The following is a 10,590-nucleotide window of genomic DNA, read 5'->3' on the forward strand; positions in this document are numbered from 1 at the left end:
CTGACTGTTAAGTCATCCATTAGTAAAAACTGCGACAACATACTTCACAGACTTGCCTATACACCAGTGCAATTGATTCATAAGCCATTACAGATTCATATATAACGGCATGCGCACATAGAGTCTTTTGTAAACATACAAACACTTGGCTTATCAATCAAGCTAATGCATTAGTTGAAATGGATAGTAAACGCGCCGCGCCGGGAAACTCCGGTGTTCAAAAACAAAGAAGGCCAAAGCGGTATTTGATACGAACAGTTAATTTGAATGTTGGAACTTCATCGTTTAAGGACGCACAAGCGCGAGTGTGCATCACACCAAGGTCATTGTAACTGTCAACACAACTAGTTTGTCAAATATTGTAATTAAAGTGATCTTTAGACCATGGGAACTTGCTACATACTTTACATGATTTAGAAAAACGTAAGCCAAGCAGAAATTGGCAATAAATTGTTTTAACTGCGGAACTGCGGAGGCTCAAAGAGTCTGCAAATGAATTAGATTGATTGACTGAATGATGTAACTGTGAATTTGAGGTGTGGTAGTGAGGCTGTTGTGCATTCTTATCGGGAATGGTTTCCTTTTAAATAACACAAGACTTCCCCAGACATCACTACTTTTATTCTTTATACTCAAGACAGCACTAGACTCATCATGGTAAAACCTTCAGAAACAAAATTGAAATGAAACAGGTATGATAGAAATATGACAGACGAAAAAGTACGACACTGTTAACAAAATAAAACGACAGTGTAAATCATCAGAGTTCGATTGTCTTAATGGTTGGACCAGAACAAAAGAAACGGTTAAATGCTCATCACACAAATGAGAAACTCATTGCGAAATGACAAGCATAATGGGCGACAGTCAAACTTAACCAAAGCGACTGCCACTTACTTTCCTCGCAAATGCAGTACTAAGAGCTACTTCTCGGATTCACAGTACTTGGACACATATCTGGAAATGATAGCATGAAAATGAAACGATCAGTCTGATAAATGAAGGATACTAACGAAGAAGAGTGTCAGTGAAAAGAATACACACATCTGACTGGTGTTTTACGCAGTACAGCCTACTGGAGAATGCCTGACTCAAATGACGGTGTGAAGCTTATGGGCTGACTGATGAATGTGAGAGCTCTGTTAATTGATATCAGCTTTCAAAACTGTTTTGGTCAATGTTTAAGGTTTTCATAAATTTTAGTGATACAGAGTAAAAGTGCGTCATTTCAAGCAGGTCTACATACTAATGTCTTCTTGTGACGTCTGGGTACCTGGCTGGCCCAGATGGCTAAGGCACTAAACGGCTGCGATCACGCCCTTAACCCATGTGAACCGAGTGTTCGAAATCCATCTCTCGCTGTTTGGGCTGCGCCACCTCTAACAGAAAGTGAAGTGGGAGAAATTTGGTGCAAGTGCTTGACAAGGATATACTGACATTTTCATGGAAACCTCCTTAATCGAAGTGTTACGATTATTGATCTGGAACGTCCTTGTTGAATGTCGAATGTCTGTTTCGTGGCTTAGATCCCAAGAACATGTCATTTCCATGGAAATCTATTTGGTGTAGGTTCTTGAGAGGAATATGATATTTCCATGAAAACATTTTTAGTGGAGGTACTTGACAAGAATACAGTGGTATTTAATTAAATAATTAATATAATTATTACTATTTTATAATTATAAGTAATTCATATAATTCCCACGGTAACTTCTTTGGCCAAGGTGTTTCACCAGAGTATAAGGACATTTCCAAGAAAGACTATTTAGTGGAGGTGCCAAATGGGCGCAGATTTGCTCAGCAGAGTGTAAAGGACACCAACACACCTCGAGAATATCCTGACAAACCTCTGATGTCAAAAAAGGAAGACTGGCCTGAAAATGCTACCTTTTGATGCACTTCATGGTGCTTGGCTTGATTTGAAAATACTGCCGAGTGAAACACTTCATGGTGCTTTGCTGGATTTGAACATGCTGCCTGGTAAAACACTTCATGTTGGTTTGCTGAAGTTTATCCTGGCCGCCTGTTTAAACACTTTAAAATGCTTTACTGGATTTGAACATGCTCTCCAGTGAAACACTTTAAGATACTTTGCTGGATTTGAACATGCTGTCTAGTGAAACACTTCAAGACGCTTTGCTGGATTTGAACAAGCTTCCTAGTGAAACACTTCAAGATGCTGTGCTGGATTTGAACAAGCTGCCTGGTGAAACACTTCATGGTGCTTTGCTGAATTTGGAAATGCTGCCTAGTGAAACACTTCAAGATGCTGTGCTGGATTTGAACATGCTGCCTAATAAAACACTTCATGGTGCTTTGCTGAATTTGGAAATACTGCCTAGTGAAACAATTCAAGACGCTTTGCTGGATTTGAACAAGCTGCCTAGTGAAACACTTCAAGATGCTGTGCTGGATTTGAACATGCTGCCTAATAAAACACTTCATGGTGCTTTGCTGGAGTTTATCCAGGCCACCTGGTGAAACACTTCAAGATGCTTTGCTGGATTTGAACAAGCTGCCTGGTGAAACACTTCAAGATGCTTTGTTGGATTTGGAAATGCTGCCTGGTGAAACACTTCAAGATGATTTGTTGGATTTGAACATGCTGCCTAGTAAAAAAAAAAAAACACTTCAAGATGCTTTGTTGGATTTGAACATGCTGCCTAGTAAAAAAAAAAAAACACTTCAAGATGCTTTGTTGGGTTTGAAAATGCTGCCTAATGAAACACTTTAAGACGCTTTGTTGGATTTGAACATGCCGCCTAGTGACACACTTCAAGATGATTTGTTGGATTTGAACATGCTGCCTAGCAAAAAACACTTTAAAATGCTTTACAGGATTCGAACATGCCGCCTAGTGAAACACTTAAAAATGCTGTTCTAATGAGGATGTTCATCCAGAAATTCTACTGACACAAAATGAAAGATACAAACAGAAATCTCTTACATAGTAGTCGATATAACAACAAGTTCAAATGAACCATATATTTTACTTTAATGACATACAATTTTTCAGAATTAATAAAGCCCATGATTTGGACGACAATGTGAGACGTTTTCTTTCATCAGACTAATCGGCCGATATATTCTGTGCCTGGGTACCTCTTCTGTAACTGAGGCCACTGCACAAGGAGATGATCACAGAAAAAATAGACGAGTTTTGCTGAGAGGGAGAGGGTTTGCACTCGACAGATGCTCTCCACGTATATGATCTTCACAAGATGAATGTGTAACATCTGAAATGGATAAGACCAAACAGATTGACACTCAGAACAAGTGGCAGAATAGAGCTGTGTGAAACAGAAATCAACGGCTTTTAAAAAACATGAATAAAGAGATTATTGCTTACTTTTGTAATATCAAACACAATATGACACCAGACATGACACCCCACCTAAACACAACATACTGACACCAATCACATGAAACCCATCCACAGTATATTGACACCAGGGTATCCAGTAATTGGCCTATTTTTTATGCTCACACATGCTAAAAGTACCAAACTGCTGCTTTTGAAGTCTTATCTATCAGTGAAAAACATTGGTCTTTTGCTTACAAGGTAGATCTTAAAGTGAACATAAAGTCTGCCACTATATATACATAGAAATAAGGACACAGGACACAGTTATCACAGACAAATCTGTAAAAAAATCTAAAAACTTTTGAAAGTCAAAAAGATGAAGTTCAATATTGGGGATATGGCACTGACAGACAATTCACTCTGAGTAGCCAAGTGATGCCCTCATGAACTTTGCCTATCACTAGCACTGAAAGCATAACATGGTAATTGGCTGTCAGAGCAAAAAAAACCTATTAGTTCTCGAATGTCAGTGTGGTTTCTTATAGTGGATAGAGAAATATCGATGCGGGAGGACAAGCAGGATTGCTAAAACATGATGCTTGTATCCACGAACATCGTCCTGATTGGGCGCTAAACTGAAAGAAACAGCGGCCCTTTGAACACGGAACAGAGCTGATACTCTTTGGTTGGGTACCATGCCTTTTGGTTTGTATTTCCTCATTGTCACATTGTTTAGTACTGATGGTACCGAAGAGCTCCTAGGTTTTGTGACATCACTCTAGACAGCTATAACATGGCAAAACATGCCAAATGAGTGGCTAGGTACTGTTGATTGTTTGCTATTCATTTTGTTGACAAGAGGGGTAGAATTTTAAAAATATTTTTGGAGCATTTCCGGAATACTACTTCATTAATTAATTCATATTTAGTGGCTGACTATGTTCACTTTAACAGATGCTCTATAAACCATACTTGCCTAACTTTTCATAATGGTTGAAGTGGCTGTGTCTGTTTATTACCTACCCTGAGAAAGGCTGCAGTGATAACTAGAGGCACACAGGTCCCTGGGCCATTACACAGCACCTGTATAAAACAGCAACAATCAGGTATCACACTTATCACCCCAGTATGCTAATACTAACGCAGTTATACAATGGTTTACATTTTACTGACTGATCCACCATAATACTGCTCGCAGCATAGACTTACAAACTCTGGAAAATTTTGCTAGAAGAATTCTGTCATGTTGCGATGACGTCGATGCCATCTCATTTATAGGTCTGTCCCATTGGAACATCATGCTAACACCACCAGAAATGACAAGATTTGCATGTTCACAGAATGTACAAACATACAAATGTACAAACAATGCCCAAACCTCATGGTTAACCTGAAGCTAAGCATGAACCAATGTCGAAACAAGTGCAAGTTATGCTCAATACAAACAGTCAAGGATTTAACCAACAGTCAAGGATTTAACCAACAGTCAAGTATTTAACCAACAGTCAAGGATTTAACCAACAGTCAAGGATTTAACCAACAGTCAAGGATTTAACCAACAGTCAAGGATTTAACCAACACAAAACACAACACAAGATACATACCTGATGGCACCATAAAGTTTGCTTAAACTGTATCAACTATACCATACGGGTTAAATAAAAAAAAAAACATCATCCAACATCAACACTTCAGAAGCCAAAATTTCAGGCCTCATTTATTTACTCATTGCATTAGTGTTTTATGTCTTACTCAGGGACAATTTAATGTGACAACTCATGGTAATGGAAGGAAAAGGTTCTGATTAAGGCCCAGTAAACCAGCAGAAGTAAGACCTTATTAACCAAGAAATGTGGCTGGTGTGTAGACCCCAAGGATATGTTGTGCCAATGTTTCCTCAGGCTCGATAACAAATCTGTCCATTACTGAGCATTATATCCTGAATTTCACCTAAAGATTGGTGTGTAAAAACTTACTTTCTGAGTCAAGTCAAGACCTTAAGAAGACACTTTTGATTCAAACACTTTAAGTTTTTCTGATAAGAAATTAATCCAATTTCACAAAAAACTCTTAAGTGACACTATAAGGTGAATTAATGAATTAGAATCAAGCAAAATATGTCACTTAAATTTAGGTGAAAATGCCCATGAAATACAGTAATCATGAATAAATAAAGCAGAAAACAATGAATAAGAAAAATACCGAATTGACTGCAAACAAAAGGATACAATACAACTATCTTACCAAATCGGGCTTCAACTTGAGCACAAGCGGAATGGAGTGAGTCAAGGCATAAAGGGTGGATAGAAGGGAGGTAATCCAGGACTGACTGACCTCACGACTTCTGGGTACTTTGTGGATATGATACTGCAAGTATAAAGTGCAAATACACAGTGTAACATAGGGTCGGCTTGCTTACATGTAAAACATGTACTATTACCAATCAACACAGACAGGTCTGCCATTAAATCTCACTTTGTACGAGAATTTGCTGAATAAACAGAAGGTCACATAGTACATGTAAGACTACATTACATCAGACACATTAAGGTTCTTGCAGACATGACAATGATGATTTCATTGAACAATACAACTAACTGATACAGCTAAATTAAACTTGAATCACACAATGATTTCATAACAGTGCTTTATATGTAAAGCATGTTGTTGTCAGGTGAGGAAACAGGTGAATGCCAGTGAAACCACTAGATTATATCACAGAGCCACATTTGTACAGCAACTTGCGGTTGGTCCTGGGTTTCTCCCGGGCTGTGCCCAGTTTCCTTCCACCATGATGCAGGCCACCGCTGTATAAGTGGAATATTCTTGAGTACGGCGTAAACACCAATCAAATAAATAAATACATTTGTAAATATAGCAGTTTTGAAGCAGGTAAAGTACACAAAATTTGGTTGCAATACTTGACATGGTCACCCTGACAAGATTTAATACACAGATACAATGCTGATATTCTAAGTGCAGGTACTATACATGTAGTTCAGAGTTAACAGTCAACCAGATACTGGTCATGCTGATAACTTTACTTATCTACACACCCTTCATTTTAACTGTTTAACAGATGGAAAGCCCTACCTTCCCTATCTCAATGTACACAAATGCATTTCTAGTTTTCCAGGTAAGAGGTCAATCTCCTGTACATTGAGGTCAAATGTGTAACTCATGAATTAGTCAATGTGCACAGTGCATGTACCACAAGCCAGACTCTCTTCACTAGTAATACTGTTTGTCACTTACCTCAATGCTGGCATCCTGTGTTTGCTGGAAGGTATGGATTTTCTCTTCACTCATTTTATCTGTATTGGCGATGACAAAATGCCTTGGTTTGTACAGGTGGCTCAGACCAGCCATTAAGCGAAGAATTTCAGTGGTGTGGCCTCCTGTGACATTAACACACAACATTCAGCATCATACACATTAATAATGCAGAAAAGTTTGTCTTTAAATTTTACTTCATTGTCATATGACTGAAAAATTGTTAAGTACGACGTTAAACCCCAAGCACTCAAGCACTCACTCACTCACTCACTCATTCACCTAAATTTTATTTAAACTGTATCACACAGTCATCTCACTCACTCACTCACTCACTCACCTAAATTTTATTTAAACTGTATCACACAGTCCTCAAGGTGACTTCTTAAACACAACAGGTTAGCTTCTGAATGCCACACATATCTTTTTAGTTTGTATAAGGCTATATGTTTAGTATTTGCGTGTACCACGGCTGTAAATGCCAACAAAGTCTGGCAGTACTAGAGACACTTTATATTTCCCCACCAAAGTGATGAAATGGAGATATAGGAGAAAGTGTGACTTATGCATTTCCCCATTTCAGACACAAACTGATATATGCGTAGATCTATTTAAATATTTATAAATTTGATTCCTGCTAAGTGCAGAACCATATAATGAGGATGAATTTATCGCGAATCTGATATTATGTACAGTATCTGAATTTACCGATAAGCAGGTAATACAAACATAGGAGGAATCAGAAATCAGAGATATTTTACAAGCTTTCTTCCAAATCAAAAATATATTCACTGATCTGAGTATGGTTTTGTGTCCTCGAGATGCCTTTCATAAGCACCATGATTACAAAATTCTGGAGAGCATTTCGGTAGCTATTTCAACTCTTATACACAACTATAGTTTACCAACTCCTGGTGCAACTTTGTGTGCATGGGTGAGTGGAGCCTGTGTGCGTGGGAGGGGGGGGGGGTGGGTGGGAGGAGGGTGATGTTACAAGTACTTAACAATAGAGGGTAGGTAGGTCAGTTTTTTCTTTTTTGTTTTTTTTTTCTGCAGAAGAGAAGAACAACCATAGAATTTGGTTCATCTGATTCATCACAATTAAACTTTGTCAACAATGATCAGAACACAGTACTAAATTATATCACCCAATATTTGGCAAGTCTCAAAATAAATATTCTTAAATCTTTACAGTAAAACTAACAGGTAAACATTGTTATGAGTACTACAGCGCAATTTAAGTCAACGGTTTGTGATAGCATTTTCAGGTCCTGTGCAAAGGGGGCAAGCATGTGAAAATATAACCAAAATCCTGACCAGCTGAAGCTGAATCTTTAGGCCTAGTAGAATAAAATGTATACTGATATCTATAAACTTGTTACCATTTTCCTAAAAATCATGTTGTGTTGCATGAAGATTAAAGGATGGTACATATCAGCTTTGTCTTTGTATGTGAACTTCCCTGTATCCATTTAGAAATGAACCTGCCCTTTCTTGTGTCACTACCACATCACAACAATGTATCCATATACAGAAACAGTTTTCTATTTTCTATGAAGTCTTCTCAGCATCTGGTGAGAACAACGACAGTTCAGGAAATTATACGAAGGCTCTTCAGAACAGAGTTTTGACCAGAAGAAAAGGTATCCACACACAGCTGACTAATATTTTTTGTTTTTAATTTCTTTCTTTTCCAAGGCCAACAGAAGGGGTTCATTTGGGGGCCTCTAATAAATGTGAAATGATAGTAACACAATGGTGGATGGCAACATAAAAGGGGCCCTGCTGGGGATTCTTTGATGACACAGGTTTAAAACAAATTCTGTTTTGATCATGTTTCAGCGATATTATGGTGTAAGGTCTCAATTTGTCACCGTGATTATACCAGTCCATGACTGCATTAATTTAATTCACAAAAAATAAACTAGGGGATTTACGTAAGTGGGCTACACATAGAACCTCGGCTATAGTTTGGGCGACTTGTCCTTGGCGGTATAGGCCTGTGTCCAAGATTCCCCAGTGTTGGTAAACATTTCGTGCCAGTTATAACTAGGCCCACACAATTCTCTTCAATTGAGTTTCACGAGATCAGGTGTCTTTTTAAGCTATAACATGGGGAAAAGAATTGGATCATCGAGAATGGATAATTAATTTGAATTATCGGCTCCTTATGGAAACACTATGACACTGATCATCAGTTAAGCAAAGTACATGCACCCCCCCCCCCCAACCACCGACTAAAATATGGTATCCAAATGGATATAGGTGAAAACACTTCACAGGTATTTCGTTCTATGGGTTTCAAATACGTATACCCATCAAAGCACTGTAAGGCCAGCTTTGTTCAACAGCGGAAGTAAAATATGTATTTGGGAACAGAGCTCTCCGATGAGAACACAAAATTACGAGAAATCACTTCTGTGTCATCTACTAAAGTCAAGTGAATTACATTCACCAAAGTCTTCGTGGTCTTCTGGACCATCCCATTCTGTGGCGTAAACAAGTGGTTATTTCATAATATGTTGTGATATACTTTTTATATGATGCCAGATTCTCAGTCAACGTCAGCATGACTGACGTACCAATGTAGGTCAATCGAGTAGATGGCATAACGCGGTGAGTAGCTCAAACCAGACCTTATTTTCAAATCTGACTGAGATTTTCTAGGGAAAAATCGAATAAAGGTCAGTGTGAATGGTTGCGATAAGGACATAAATGTCTTGCATAGCTTGTGAACAGACCATGTATTAAGTGGATCTGGACATTAGTTATTGCAAATACAGCAAGCTTTGTCAAGGGATAGTTGACTACAGACACAATGTAATAATCGGGTGCACACGTCGTCCAGGCAAAGGATGGCAGCCGTCTCCACATATCAGTATACGCCATCCTTAGACTGGATTTTCAGACAAAAGAAACTGTATATCTTGAAAGAGCGTCAACTGTCACCTGTATAAACAGAGTGGCATTTCAAACGATTGGCAAAAAAAATATTTAAATGAAATAAAGTAAAATAATTTGGCATCTGTAAAAACATGAAAAAAGAATTTCCATCGTGGCCTTTTCCAAGGGTAGGTCACATAACATCAGACATTTAATACAATGTAGTCTTGCTAAAGCGCACCGCTTTGGGTGTGTTTTAGGTGTGTTTTTAAGGTATAGCGTGGCGAAAAGAATTGGATCACGGAGAATGGATAATTAATTTGGCATGCTGAGATGTGAGAGTTGAGATGAACTCACTCAAACTGAGAATGGCTTCTTAATTTTTTTCCTCTTTCCTTTATTTAATACAATGATTTAGTATGATATACTTGAAAATAGTGAACATTATTATTTTTATAGTTCTGGAGCTGTAACTCGTTCACATCATCGGGTTGACAGCCGTATGCAGTCCGCCATTTTGAATCTGAGGACTGTACAATTTTTATTTATAAAATAAATTGAAAAAAAAAACATGAACTGAGCTTTATTTTCAATAACTGTGAATGTCTATATATCGTAATCACATTTTAATTTAGTCATGGCATACTAGACTACGTTGTAAATGTTTAACCTCTGATCTACAAAGTATTTAGGGCCCGTAGCGACATGCTACTTAATTAAGGATATTAGAATTGGTCTTTAAATTCAAGGTGTTATCTAGTAATGCAGAATAACTAGACAGAACCATAGATTAAAGATGGAACTATAGGAATTTCGAAAACTGGTCACCTGATAATTGAGATATTACGAGAAAGGACGAAACTAGGTATTAACCACATTTTCATAAGCTGCTTACCAGAGCCAGCGATGATGAGACATGTTGCGGGTTTTTCTCGTTTTGAAGACCGTATATCACTTGCGTGTGAAGATCCTAACAATAGTATAACTATGGCCACTATAGCGGCAAGTGCAACACAAACCGCCACGATGACAAACACCAATAAAAAGTCGTCGTCCATTTTCGTCGTCTGCTTCTGACCACTTTATGGCATGTCGCAAATAAGGCTGCGTTGAAAAAGAGGACTCTTTGG

The 10,590-nt window shown here is 38.1% G+C and overlaps 1 protein-coding gene across 1 annotated transcript; it reads right to left on the reverse strand.

Moving 5' to 3' along the window:
• Nucleotides 1-3,033: 3,033 nt before the first annotated feature.
• Nucleotides 3,034-10,519, reverse strand: LOC135471758 (UDP-N-acetylglucosamine transferase subunit ALG14 homolog). The gene is made up of 5 exons (XM_064751085.1): nt 10,356-10,519; nt 6,560-6,702; nt 5,549-5,671; nt 4,328-4,387; nt 3,034-3,236 (listed from the first exon to the last, which is right to left on the reverse strand). Exons 1-5 carry the CDS (start codon nt 10,516-10,518, stop codon nt 3,066-3,068), a joined length of 660 nt encoding a protein of 219 aa, XP_064607155.1. The 5' UTR covers nt 10,519; the 3' UTR covers nt 3,034-3,065.
• Between the last annotated feature and the right edge of the window lie 71 nt (nt 10,520-10,590).

Source organism: Liolophura sinensis, chromosome 7 (assembly GCF_032854445.1).
Source record: "Liolophura sinensis isolate JHLJ2023 chromosome 7, CUHK_Ljap_v2, whole genome shotgun sequence".
In the NCBI taxonomy this organism is placed as follows: domain Eukaryota; kingdom Metazoa; phylum Mollusca; class Polyplacophora; order Chitonida; family Chitonidae; genus Liolophura; species Liolophura sinensis.

Bases quoted from the DNA above. Each gene is read 5' to 3' on its own strand.
- LOC135471758 (XM_064751085.1), bottom strand. From the start codon at position 10,518: ATGGACGACGACTTTTTATTGGTGTTTGTCATCGTGGCGGTTTGTGTT. The intron at 5,672-6,559 runs GTAAGTGACAAA...TTATACTTGCAG, and splicing joins CACAGGATGCCAGCATTGAG to TATCATATCCACAAAGTACC. The intron at 4,388-5,548 runs GTAAGATAGTTG...TGTTTTATACAG, and splicing joins TCAAGTTGAAGCCCGATTTG to GTGCTGTGTAATGGCCCAGG.